Source organism: Cavia porcellus, unplaced genomic scaffold, assembly GCF_034190915.1.
Source record: "Cavia porcellus strain 051 isolate PalLab524CR breed Dunkin Hartley unplaced genomic scaffold, mCavPor4.1 scaffold_6, whole genome shotgun sequence".
Classification (NCBI taxonomy): domain Eukaryota; kingdom Metazoa; phylum Chordata; class Mammalia; order Rodentia; family Caviidae; genus Cavia; species Cavia porcellus.
Genome location: NW_026947489.1, coordinates 80,757,394 through 80,771,368, shown reverse-complemented (window position 1 = coordinate 80,771,368; position 13,975 = coordinate 80,757,394). Strand labels below are relative to the sequence as shown.

Below are 13,975 nucleotides of genomic sequence, written 5' to 3'. Positions count from 1 at the left end.
TCTGCAAGCATATTCTGGGACAAGACCAAGGGCCCAGAGTTACCCCTGGAATCAGCCCCACATGTAGCAGGATCTCTCAAGGGGGCCTGAGAATCCTTCAAAGGAAATTGTCCGAATGCAGAAACTTCCTCATACAAATGCACCCCAGGAAGGCAAGGTGATTGCAAAAAAGAATCAGCCGAGGTGAAGACACCAGGTATCAGATCCTTTCCTGCCAGCACCGTGCTGGCACAGCTGGCATCAGGGACCCATTTAAAATGGAGAGTTGTAAACCAAAGACAAGAGAAAGAGGTCACATGGCTACCTGACCATCACGTGTACTACCTTAATCTCACTGCCCCCAGGGCCATGCAACCTGATGTAATATGAAACGTAAGGATGACAGGTTAGCAAACACACCCCAAATCACATCATTACTAAGTGACAGAGCTGGGACTTCAATTTGAATGTGGCTCCAGAGCCCTCTTAGCAGGCCACCCTGCCTAACTCTGAGACAGAAGACTCATCTTCTATTTGCTGGCAGGCAACTGTTAGGTCTTCCACTTTTTGCATTTAAAAGCTGTGGCTGAGGGCCATGTCGGACAGCATATGGGCTCCATGCAGGGCAGGTGGCAGGGAAGGCCATGTCTCTGCCCTGTACCCTGCCCTCCAGCTGGGGCCGCCACCTGCACTTCCCGGGGACATGACCCGTGAGCAGGCTCACTGTCCACTCCAGCTGGCAAACAGCAGACAGAACTGGTAACCAACAGCTCTTGTGGTGCCCTCACTGACCAGTCTTGTGCCAGAGCTGGGCACACCGTCTGACACCTCAGGAGTCAGCACACAGATCACACAGGCACCAGTGAAGAAGAAGCCATGGAGCCAGCGCAGGGCCGGTCAAGAGCAAAGGACATCAGCTCTCTCCACAGCCCTGGTCCCTCTCACTCTATCTCTTCTCCTGGTGAGAGGCCTGGGGTTGGATCATCCCACTCCTGTGAAATTAATGCATCTCTGCCAACTGCTGATACAGTTCCCCGGCTGGGGCGTTACCTCCCCCTCAGCTTGTCTCCTGAGGACCTCCCTGATCCCCCTCTGTGCTTCAGGGACAGCTCTGAAAAATGACCTCTCTGTGTCACTCACACCTGACTTGCCTGAGTTCTCAGCACTCATTATGACAGCACACAGTAGGGCAACAACCTGTGTCCAGGGAATATCAATTGAGAAGAGACGGGAACTTTCACAAATCACTACATTTACTTCACTGTTTGTTAACCAGCAGTATGTGTTAATCAGCACATTGGATAACACTGTAACTTACATGATTGTAAGGACACCAAAACACGGTAGCACATGCCTCTGTCTGAACGCCCCTGGGGAATACTCAGGCCCGCAGGTGGCTTCTCTGCATGTTCTGGCTGCTCCGCCAGCTCTCACCACCCTCCTGGGGCCCATCCTGTTCCTCCCTGCCATCTACCCTGCTGTGACAGTGGTAAAGCAGGGAAGGGCCAGCACAGGCTCATCACAGGCTCCCCGAAGCCTGGACACACCAGTGTCCGCCACAGCTGCTTGGATACTCTTCCTAGTTTCAGGTAATATTCACTTCATGCCTCAAAGACCCTGGCAACTCCTGGAAGGCAAGGATCAGGGCTTCTACTTCCGGAGCGAGGGACACAGCTCAGGAGGAGCAGTTCCCTAGCAGACTGCTGGGCACGGCACAGCGGCGAGCGATCTGGGATTCCAAGCTGGGACAGGACGAGCTCACAAGCAAATCACAGAGACTGACACCACATGCTGCAGCAGAGATGCACAGGGCACTGTGGGAGAGGGAGGCGGCCACGCAGGACGGCTTCCACAGAGGGATGCTGACTGGTGTGTACACATCCTGTGAGAGGCACTTCGTCTTCACCGTACTTCATCCCCAGTGAGGAGGACACTAAGCTCAAAGGCAATGCCCTGGAAAAACCGTAAAGCTGGGACTCAAATCCAGAGCTGCCGAGATTTAAAGCCCATTCTCTTCCCTCTGTACGGGTGACCACCTATGGGGACATGGTCTCTGGGGCTCAAAGACTGGTAAAGAGACCTCCAGAATAAGTGGATCAGTTTCAGCGCAATGTAGAAAAACAAAAACACGAAAATGAAAAACACAGAGAAGAAACAAAAAAACACCACGTTGTCCCCAACTTGTACATCATAACTGGCAGGCAAGGCAAACAGAAAGGCTGCTGGGAACATGGCTGCGGCAAGAGAAGCCGCGGAACACATGCAGCTTCTCCTGCTTCAGTTGTCCAGCTCTCAGCCGACAAGGCCAAAGAGTATTCCGAAATGCTGCCGCTGCTGCTTAGCTCCAGAAGAAGCCCCGACTTTCCTTTGGGCTCTGAGCTCTCAATGTTGTTTTCTATACTGCAAGACAGAAAGATGAGAAGTAGGTGAGGGAAGCCAGTGGAGAGAAAGAGCTCAGGAAATCTGGAACCCCAGTCCCTGGGCCTCCACCACCTCCTTCAGGGGCTCCTCAGAGGCGGTGACACAGTCAGGAGTCACTAGATGGTCAGATCTCTAGTTGCCATCTGGACTCTCTCTCTTCCTTAGAGGAAGGAGGAAGAAACTGAAGGAAGATGGAGGGAGGCTTCTCTGGCTTCTGGAGAATAAAAATCAGGCAGAGGAGGACCCTTAGAAACCAGAGAAGAACCCTCAGCTAACTGCTGCGTTAATTAAAAAGTAGATCTTTAAAAAAAAAAAAAAAAAAAAAAGTAGATCTTGAACCCCACATTTGGAGATTCGGATTTAGAAAAATGGGATCTGTTGCAGGTCTCTAGGTCACTCTGATACCAAACTCCCCCCCAACCCCCGTTCCATCCAAGCAGCCCCTTACCTGTTTCCCAGGTGGATCAGCCTCAGTGAAAATTCCCCAGAGACAGGGAGCTCTCCCCGCACCCCACCCCCAAGAAGTCCCCATCTTAAAAGCATCACAATGCTGCCACCAGCTCTGGCACTTGGCTTCTAAGAAGACTTCCTTTCCCTTCTTCCTGTGCCCATCTTACCTTACTCAGCACTGTTGGGCAGAAATCTGTTCTTAAGAGTGTCCCTTATACATCCCACAACCAGAAGGGACCACCCTCAGCTTGGGGACCTCAGTACCGTCTCTTCTCAAATGTGGGGCAGGGGCGACCCCTGGTGGCCACAGAGCGTACCGCCATCATTTTCATTTCTCTCCCCCCATCCCCTGACCGGTGACAGACTTACTTTGTTCATGACCCAGTCGGCATCTTCAATGGCTCTTTTAATAATCTGCTGGATTCTCTCAGGGTTGTCCTCATCTGCATGAACCCGGAAACTCTGTAAGTTTCAACATAAGGCTGACTAGATAAAATCCAGAGTTGGCAGTCCCAGGCCAGATACAGTACTAGGCACTTTCTACTCCGCTCCTCTGAATTCTCCAAGGCTATGATGATCCCATTTAGGGCTGAGGAAACAGGCTGAGAAATCCTAACTTGCTGCTAAGCAATAGCTTTGAATCCTAGTCTATCTGACCTCAAAGCTGGCAACCCTGCCAGCAGAGCAGATGAAAAGGAGGACTGGTCCCTGGGCCCAGAGGTTATCAGGCAAGTTATCAGGGCACAGGGGACACTTCCATGTCTCCGTTTCATTTGCTCCTTGGGGGTGGGGATATACCTCAGTCGCACAGTGCCTGCCTGGCACACATGAGATCACCAGTTCGATGCCTGGTACCAAAAATAATTTTTTTTTTTTTTTTGCTGCTTTCATAAGGAATTCTCTTATAGAACCATAATAACCAAACTCAGAAAATATAATATTGATACAGCACTGTTATCCACAGCCCATGCTCCAGCTCCATTCCCTGATGACCCCTAGAGCAAGTATTTTTTTTCTGGCCCAGGATCCAATCTGGGTAATGCATTACATTTACTTGTCACATGTCTCTAGTACCCTTCATCCAAAGTATCTCTGCCTTCTCGTGTGTCTCATGAAGCTGACATCTGTGATGGGTACAGGACAGGATGTTAACTGGAGGAGGGTCCCCCAGTTTGGGTTTACCTGATGTTTTAGAGCAATTAAATTCAGGCCGAGCACTCTTGGCACAAAGATGCGCATGTCCTATTGTCTGTCTTAATTATCCTCGAGCTGCCTTGTTCGGTGCTGGCATGCTCAATGATACTCCTGCACAGAAGCCAGAGGGAGGAGCTGGGCTCCCAGCACCAACTCCTGGTGCCTCGATCCAAACTGCTACCCTCTGCTCCATCCAAAAGACTACCCTTTACCTGGCCTCTGACATCCATCCCCTCTAGGACCCAAGAAAAGGTTAACCCCCCCGAACCCATGTACCCTCTCCCACCTGCCTGACAGCATGTTTGTAGTGCTCCTGGATACCCTGGGTCGGCAGCTGCCGGCAACAGCACAGTAAATATCTATAGAGCTGCAGCGGCCTTTGGACCAGCTCTGCCCCCGGCAGTGGGGCCATCGGCGAGACCTCTGTCCTGGAAAACACAGAGCATCACATCTCAGGCATCGATCCAAGTCCTACCCTCAGTCCTCCCTGCCAGTTCCCAGCCCTCTGTGGGATAGGGTAGATGACACACAGTGGTTAGGACCTCCTGCTGGCCACCCCCATGGGGTCCATGTCCTGGGTCAGGCTGTGTGCTCAGTGTGGTGATGCGCTCACCCCAGAGCAGCCCTGCAGAGACCAAAAGTGAGTAAGAGAGGAGGTACGCAATGTCAGCGCTGCCCAGGAGCATCCCAGAAATGCACAGTCTCAGGTCCCAACCTGACCTCCTAGACCAAATTAATCGAATGCCCAGCAGATACACATGCATGTTAAAGTCTGAGAAACAGGATTCTTGGGGCTCTGCATAAAGAAGCAGTTAACACATGGAGTCACCATGGTGAAGCCGTATCTTGTGCCCATGATTCCATTTTATTGTGCTATTAACAATAATTAGCACTTATTTGATGTACTCACTTTCCATGTAATTATTGCACACGTAAGAAAACTAAGCACAGAAAGCTCAGGTAACTTGCCCAAGATCATACAGCTGATAAACGTAGAGCTGAGATTTGAACCTCTAGCTCCAGTACCCACTTGAAAAAAAAATCAGTTTTACTACGTGTCAATATGCAACTGCACATATTTTGAAGCAAATTATGAAGTATGGATGTTTTCAAGTGATAGGTTCTGGGGAAGGAGGACTTGCTAAATTTTCATTATGTGCCCCCCCCCCAGCTCATAACAGTGCCTCCCTCTGTGCCCACCATCCCAAAGGCTCCTGCTCTGAGAGAGCATCCAGCCTGCTGCGCCCCCCTGCCCCCACCAATCATGCCACACTGACACTGAACTTGGGAACCAGTGTCATGGTACCTCCATCAGCTACAGATTCCAGGACTTCTCCCAGAACCCCCAAACCATCAAGAATGTCACCTCTCAGAACTCCTGCCCCATCTCCTCCATATGAGGAACCTCGTTCACCCTTCCAGGTCCAGCTCAGTCCAGGACTCAGCTGACTGTCCCTCCCCAGGGACAGAGGGGATCACTGTCCTCTGCAGGACTGAAGCCCCCTGTTCATGAGCCACATACTTCCTGCTGCCAGGGACTGGGCTGCTACCATGCTGCTGGCTCCCTCAAGGCCAAGAGCCCAGGCCCCAGCACAGAGCCTGGCCCACAGCAGTCTTCACACACTCTAGTTAAAGTGAATAGCAGGAGGTCAGGCGTGGTGGCACATGCCTGTATTCCCAGCACTTGAGAGGCTGAGGCAGGAGGACTGCTACGAGTTTGAGGCCAGCCTGGGCTACATGTCGAAACCCTGTCTCAAAAAAATAAAATAAAATAAAAACACCATGAATCTACCATCTCTATGCAAATTTCCCCTATATGAGAGAGAGGCTCCCTACCTTTAGATGAAGCTAAAAGAGATTAAACGACTAGCAAAGTTTTAATGCAATATTAAAAAAGGGAAAGGCAACCTTCATTTCACACACACACACACACACACACACACACACACACCCCAAGAGAAAACCAGATACCAAATCTATCAGAAGTGTTTGCACTAAGGAAGAAAACTTATTAAGAGGCTGGGTTCGGAGGCCTTAGCTCTATTTCTAAGTTTGCCTTCCCAGCAACATAATTGTCTTCACAGCTAAGCCTGCTTCTCTGGGCTTTGGCTCTGACAGTGGAGCACACAGGTGGTCCCAACCCCACCCACCCTCTCACTGTGTTAAGGGCCCCTCTGTTCCACTTGGGTTGCACTCCGCCCCTTGGCTCAGCTTGCCAGACCAATCAGAACCCTGGATTCATATGAACCCAGGGATTGGTCCACAGGTATGCACATGCCACAGGCTAGTCCAATCAGAGTAAATCTCAACACCTCTGCAGGAGGAACTGAAGAACTCCAGCTCTTTCCCACTAGACTATATGCCCAGGAAGACTTACTCCCTCAGGGAAGCCGACTTGCCTCCTCTGGAACCAGGGTCACAGCAAAAGGGAAAGCCGAGAACTGAGAGACCAAATCTCATTTGTGCTGAAAATATCCACCTAAAGGAAGCCCTAGCCTTAGCCCTCTCAATGATCTGAGCCATGACACCCCCATTAGTCAAAGCAGATTGGGTTTGCTATTTTAGCAGAGTCCTAATAATAGAAAAATCCAGGCCTCCCTCCTCTGGTGCTTCTCAGGAAGGGTCTAAGCATAGCAAGAGGCTTCAAGTTCCTTCTAACACGAATCCATTAACTCACCAGTCCGATTTGCCGTTAGCCCAGCAGAGGTGATAATAGACAAATCCAGGCCTCCTTGCTCTGGTGCTTCTCAGGAAGGGTCTAAGCATAGCAAGACGCTTCAAGTTCCTCCTAACACGAATCCATTAACTCACCAGTCCGATTTGCCTTTAGCCCAGCAGAGGTGAACCCCATACAGTGTTGCCAAGACCTGCGAGGGCAACCACAGAGGACACACCCCCACAGTCCCCAGTGTGCTGGACAGTCTCCCCTGGCAGGCTTCCCCAGACTATATAAAGTGCTAATCAAATATTGTAAAATGCTAGTCAGATAACAGATGGTTACCATCTGCAGCCTTCAAAATTAACATTTGGAAAGAATACAACTTTGTTTCATTACTTAAAAGCCCAAGCAAAACTTAGTAACCAACCCAGCAAGTATGGGTGGTAGATTATTTTCAGCTCAATTATAATACTTAGTCATTCCCAGTAATAACTAGTAGAAAATACATGTGTGGGTCCACTTAAAAAAGCTGAACTAAAAATGTTTTAATTTAATTTAATTTAATTTAAAGTGTGGGTTTGCGATTATTTAAGGGCCAATGAACTTCACAGTATCAATGCTAAAGCGACAGTCATGCCCTGTGGCCCTGGAAATGCTTGCTTTCCTTACCCTGCTGTGTGGACTTGACATTAGCCTCCTACTCCGCTCACTGCTTCCTGATGACACCTCTGTCTCCCAGGCAACCAAGCTAAAATCATCAGCATCAAACTCAAGAAGTCCTTCTCCCTCAAGCCCCAAGCTTCTGGTTTCCAAGTTCTATCAAATTTGACCTCTAGCTCTCCTCAAATTTGCTCCCACCTTGATTCAAACTCTTACCCTATCTCAATTCCAATGGTCTCTAAATTGGTTGTCTGGTCTTCCAATCCATTTCCTTCTGATCTAGTCCCCACCCAACAGCCAGACTGCCTTTGAAACTTAAATCCTTTTCCCTTCCTAAAACCCTAATACCCACCTCACTCCTGAGTATTCATGGCAACTTTTCCAAAAATATGGGACAAACACCTGAAAATACTTTAAGCAATTGTAAGAAAATGCTCTAATACTTCATAGATATTACAACTTAAAACAATTTTTGAAAAGGAGCATAAAATTGATTTTTTAAAATGTACTAAGCAAATAACCAAGCAGTTGAAATGTGGATATGACAGAAATTGTGACAGTGGCACTGAAGTTTAGAAAGCACTAGTCTACAGAATAAATCCAGCCTCTTCTCAGCCTCCAGGGCCCTTTTGTCCTGGCCTTCGCTCACCCTTCATCTGCACCTCTCATGGCTCAAGCCAAGTCCAGGCAGCCTAAACTGCAAGGGCACACGTGCTGACAGCCCAGGTTGTTTTTGTGCATGATCTCAGCACTGTGACAGACTATGCGTGCGTGCGTGTGTGCATGTGTGCGCGTGTGTGCGCATGTGTGATTTATTACAAGGAACTAGCTCACATAATCATGGAAGCTGGCAAGACCAAAATCTGCTGAGCCAATGTCTGGGTTCTAACACAATGCCTGGAAGCCACTGTGCCCCAGTTCAAAGGCAAGAGAATTGTCTGTCTGTCTGTCTGTCTGTCTCTTTCTCTCTCTCTTTCTCTCTCTCTCTCTCTCTCTCTCTCTCTCTCTCTCTCTCTCTCAGGAAAGGCTCCAGCTTCTTTCCAGCAAGGCCTTCAATGGCCTGAATGAAGCCCACTCATTTTAAGGAGGGCAGTCTGCTTGACTCAGTCTACTAGCTTAAATCCAAAAAGAGCCTCACAGAAATACCCTGAATCTTTGACCAAATACCTGGGTACCATACAGCCCAGTGAACTTGACACATAAAATTAAGCCTCCTGATAGAAACTCAGTGTCTATCTGTTGAAGGAATTCTCCCACATCTGTCTAGGATACCCCTCTCTGCTTCCAGCAAATCATCTGACGCATCCTTCTCTTAAGGCCCTCACTGGCCCAGTTCTCCATTCCATGCTCAGTGGGAAGCCCATAGTGTCCTCAGAACAGCCCTCATTACCCACATCAGCCTAGCCCAGGCTCCCTGTGCAGGCTCTGGTATCTTCCAAACTGTACATTAAATGATACCGTGAATGACTGTTCATCCTTAGTTTTCTTGGAAATAATATGTTGTAGTTCTGTGAGAAATGTCCTTTTTTTTTTTTTTTTTTGGTGCTGGAGATTGAACTCACACCCTCACGTTTGCCAAGCAGGTACTTACGCTAATGAGCTAAATCCCTAGCCCTATGTCCTGATTCTTAGACATGCAAGCAGAAGCTGTTTCGTTTTGTTTTTGAGATGGGGTCTCACTATGCAGTTCAGGCTGGCCTTGAACTCACTATGTAGCCCAGGGTGGCCTGGAACTCACAGCGATCCTCCTGCTTCAGCTTTCTGAGTGCTAGGATTACAGCCGTGCACCACCACACCTGGCAAGGGGAAGTATTGAAAGCAGATTGTCATTAAGTCTGCAATTTATTTTCCAATAGTCCAGTAAATGCAGAGGGAAGGGAGGAAGCAGAAAGAGAGGAAAGAGAAAGAGTATGAAAGATAAATGGCAAAATGTCAGGGCTGTTTCATTGTAGGTAGTGGACACCGTGCTGTTACTTTGACTTCTGTATACTGTATTTTGAAATTTTCCATGTGAAAATGTTAGTACAGTAACATTCCTAGCAGGAAGTCATCCCTCAGCGGAGCGCCCCCTAGCAGCAGGGAACTCACTGGCACTCAGTACACTTTCACTCACGCTGCTGGGAAGTCCCTCTGGTTCTGCACTAAAATCTGCTGCTGTAAAATTCTATACATTAAAAAAGAACAAAACTTCTATTCATTGGTCTAAGCTCTGCCCTTTGGGGCTAAAATCTTCCCTCATCTGGCCCCCAAGTCCAGGTTCTTGTTATCCAAAGTTGACTAGCGTAGCCCAGTTCCAACCGAGTCCTCCAAAAGGTGACAACTTGTGCCATAGAATCCCATCCCAGCTGCTGCTCTCCGCTGGACATACTCCCGTTAGAAACATCACTCTTAAACACACGGCCAGCAGTGTGGCTGTGTTTGACCTGGGAATTCAAGGAATGCGGCTCAGACTGCATTCTCCTGGGGTTCCGGGGAGGCTCACATGGCCCTGACATCCATTCAAAGGCACCTTCTTTCCCCCCATGAACTGTAAGTCTCTTTCTCCACCCTGTACTTACTTCATTCAGTCTAGAGTCAAAATCCATCACTGATGGCACCAGACTCTGTATTCTTAAGCTCTCCATAACAAAAAGACAGAAACATCTTCAGAAGACAGTTCAAAAGCAGAGAAAGAGAGCAACATTAGCTGCTGCTATGCATCCCTCACGCAAGCAACACCATTCAGAGCAGCAGTGTGTGCAGCCAGACATAGCCCCAAGACCAGAGGTGTACATCTGATACACCTTGCTCTCCACTCGAGCCGTCTGCAAAGCTAAAGGAATATCGTAGTACCTACCATTCAGGGAGCAATTATTCCTATGTGAGGCGTAGGAAAGCTTTTCCTGTTATCCCACTCAATCCTCGCATTATCACTGGTTAGACATCATGAACCTCACTCTACAAATGAGGAAGCTGAGGCTCTGAGAAGTTAAGTAACTTTGCCTGAGGCCACACAGTTTATGGTAAAGTGAGGAATTAAACTCTGAGCTCTCACTTGCGTCTTGCTACTGTTATAGACAGCTAAGTTAGGTAGAAATATTATAGGCTATCAGACAGGGCTAGGCCCTCAGGGAGTCAGTGCAGAAGAGGATAACACATTACAACTGTGGCTGGAGGAGCCAGACCTCAAGACAGACAGAATGATCAGACCTACCCACCGCCCCAGGAGAGTTGGTATGACCTGGTCCAATAAAGTCTAGATAAACATCAGTCACCCAAGTGAGTGACCAGGACCCCAATCCATTCCTTACTAAAAAGGTCTTTGTTCTCCCATGTACACTTGCTATGGGCCCTGCTTCCTCATTGGATCAGTATTACCTAAGCACTACGCTTGTCATCTTATTGGTTGATTATAGTTTTGACCCACATTATATCCACATTATATCCACCTCATGATTTTGCTCTGTAAAACTTCCTGTCTCAGGGCTGGGGATTTAGCTCAGCGGCATAAGCGCCTACCTTGCAAGTAGGCAGTCGTGAGTTCGATCCCCAGTACCAATAAAAAAGAAAAAAAAAAAAAAACTTCCTATCTCTCAGGAGCTATCTCTGTCAATAAATTTTTCTTACTTTTAATCTCTATTGTTCCTCAAAATTCATTCTTCAGTTTGGGGGAACATAAACTCATTATATCTGACATCTGGCAGGTTGGGGGTTGTATCATCTTGTTTGTATCAATACTACCTTCTATGTCTATATCTGAACCATCCATATAAGTGCTGAGCAGACTGGGCTGCGGACTCCCACCAAGAACTCTCCCAGAGCTCATGAAGGTCCAGGCTGCTGCATTTTGAAAAGCAGTCACCTGGTGACTGCTCTCTCTCAACTGGCACCTCTCAACCTTCAACACAAAGCCTGGCCTCACACTTTTCAGAAACACAAGGATACCATCCACTATCCCCCTGCGCAGAGACAGATAAAAAAGCTGATTGATGTCAATCACACAGATAAAGAAAACAGGAACTAAAGAAATGCTAAAACAAAGACTTAGAAAATCCCAAGGAGTACATGACAAAATAGTAGAACAGTAAAAAGGAGGAGGAAGAAGAGTGAGAAGAGGAAGAACAAAGACCAACCACAGAAGGAAATTTCTGGAGCCCAATGCTATGACTTAGAATAAAGGCCCACAGTCCATGTGACCCCACTGCCTTTTGTCTAACCTGTGTCCCAATACAAGGTACCTAAAAATAAGTAGGAAAAAAGCCATATATTAAAAAGAGAAAGGAAGACTGGAACTGCAGAAAATAACCAGAAATTATGTCCTATTGAGCACTGATAAAAAGCTAAATTAAGCCTGCACAAGCCATTTTTTAAAATACGCAATTATTCTTCTTGATGGGAAAGTTGAAAAATAGCAACGGCTTTGCTCCCTGCTTTCACCAACCGTAGGGCCCCATCCTACCAGTGTACATTCCCCAATCTGGCAATGGGGAGCAATCCTGCTCCTCCAGTCCTCCTCCCATGGGTCAAGGCCTCAAGGCTGCCCACCAGACCCCCGACCCACCCCATCACCTCCACAGGACGCTACCTTCCCGTTCCAGCTTGTTCCCACCCCTGCTTGAACTATCTGCACCTGTCCTAGCCAGCCTCGCTTGCTTTCTGCAGTCCAGTCCCCTCATCCCACCCAAGGACATTTCCTAAAACACTCTATCACTCCTTCTTCAAAACCTCTGCAGAGGTCTCTATCCAGGCCTCAAATCCAGAACTCTGGCATAAACCAGTCTTAAGGGCCATCACCTGAAGAACAGATAAAATGTGACACATTCATATCATGGACTATTATTCTACCAAAAAAAAAAAAAAACAACGAAGTACTGATACATGCTAGGTCTAGGTGAACCTTGAAAACATGCTTCCTAAAGTAAGGCAGGCACAAGGCGCTCTATAATGTATGACCCCGCACGATCCCTCTTATGAAAGAGCTGTTCAGAACAGGCATGTGCATACAGACAGAAAGCAGAGCAGTGGCTGCCAAGGGCTTGGAGGAATGGGAAGATGAGGTGAGGAGCTAAAGGTGGTGTTTCTTTCGGGGCAATGAAAACGTTTAAAACTGATTATGGTGCAGACGCACAACTCCACGCACATTCTAAACATCACTAAACGGATGGACTTTAAATGGGTGAACTGTACACTACATAATTGACATTTTTTAACCCTGTATTAGAAGCGATGATAAAGAAGAATACATCGAAGAGGAAAAGGGTTTCAGACGCCGAGCTTCAGAGAAACCCGCTCTGTGACGCAGACGCATTCAATCAAAATGTTCAGACTGCGGCAGGAAACACAGTGCCCCGCAGAGCGGCGGGGCTGGGGGTGTCCCTTTTACAGCAGGCAGCTGAGGCTGAGCCAGCAGTCAGCCCTGGAGCGGAGACCCGGCCCCGAGCCCTCTCCGCTAGCCCCGCTGCCCCGATCGCGCAGGCCGCCCCGGGCGAGGCCTGCGGCAAGTGCACCCGGATCTCCGGGGAGCCGGAGCAGGATGGCAGGGAAAAAGGTACACGGGGGTCGCCCCGAGGGCTTGCACAGGTCGGAGGAGGCCGGCAGCCTCCACGTCCCCAGCTCGAGCCCGCCGCTGCCCCGCACCCCCGCCCTCGGCCTGCGCCGCGCGGCTCACCCGCCTCCGCTAGGGACGCCAACCCCGGACGCCGCAACCGCGGCGGCGGCGACGAGTGCGCCTGCGCCGCAGGAGCCTGCGCGGCACCGCCCCCACCTGGTCACCGCGCGCCGTGCGCCCCCTGCCGGCTGCGCGCGGAACTGGGGTCCTATCAGGTTGGCTCTCACTGATCGACCCCACCCAAGAACAGCTTAGTGTGTTTACCTGCTCTGGCTGTTGCTGTTCAGGCGTGAACCCAAAGACAAGCTCTCCCTCTTATTTCCGAGTAGCGATATTGTTAAAACAGTAGGGCGTGCAAGATCTTGCTAGATCTTACTGAAGAACTTCTCCTAACCCTCTGGTTTTGATGACAGGAATTGTGTTTGGATGGGAATCTGCGTTTTGAGTCATTTCATCGAATTACAGTTCCATAACACCTGTCAAAAGAATAAATATGACAGTAATAGGCATGCTTACTTTCAGATCCGTCTATAATTATAACCGAGGACAAGAATACAGAATTTAAACTCAGAGCTACTGCCAGTATCATTCTTTGAAAATATAATAATACCGCTTCATTAAATAGGCTTTCCCTACTCAGTGATGTTTAAAGCCGAAGTGCTTCTCTGAATGGATTTAAATACGAGTTTTATATCCTGAAAGAAAGAAAGATGAGTCTTTATCATGAGACAAACGTCCCATTCAATGATGCTGCTGAGTTTCCCTGGGCTCATGTCTGAAGAGAAGTTAGGTTGTTAGTGGATAATATTGCTTCTGTTCACATCTCTGTTCTCTAGCGCTTTTTAAACCTATTGGTAATGAAAAGGCTAATTCCTTACACAGACTCTACACGTACTTACGTTAACAGGACAATTTCATATAATATTGTCTTTTTTCATCTTTTGTTTTTTTAACGAAAAAATTTCTTCCTGGACGCACCTGGGACTCTATATTTTTGTTCGGATAAAAGAGGCAAGGCATATTTC

General features: G+C 48.4%; 1 protein-coding gene across 2 annotated transcripts; it reads right to left on the bottom strand.

The window, feature by feature from the left end:
* Window positions 1–1,214: 1,214 nt before the first annotated feature.
* On the bottom strand, window positions 1,215–13,130 carry Lyrm9 (LYR motif containing 9). 2 transcript variants are annotated; one of them, XM_003469743.5, is made up of 4 exons: window positions 13,011–13,130; window positions 4,331–4,472; window positions 3,220–3,312; window positions 1,215–2,379 (listed from the first exon to the last, which is right to left on the bottom strand). In XM_003469743.5, the coding sequence occupies exons 2-4, from the start codon at window positions 4,454–4,456 to the stop codon at window positions 2,362–2,364; spliced, it is 237 nt and encodes a 78-aa protein (XP_003469791.1). In that variant the 5' UTR covers window positions 4,457–4,472; window positions 13,011–13,130; the 3' UTR covers window positions 1,215–2,361. The 2 variants fall into 2 exon arrangements, with proteins under 2 accessions (XP_003469791.1, XP_063107257.1); XM_063251187.1 differs by lacking the exon at window positions 13,011–13,130 and adding an exon at window positions 6,722–6,935.
* Window positions 13,131–13,975: the final 845 nt, after the last annotated feature.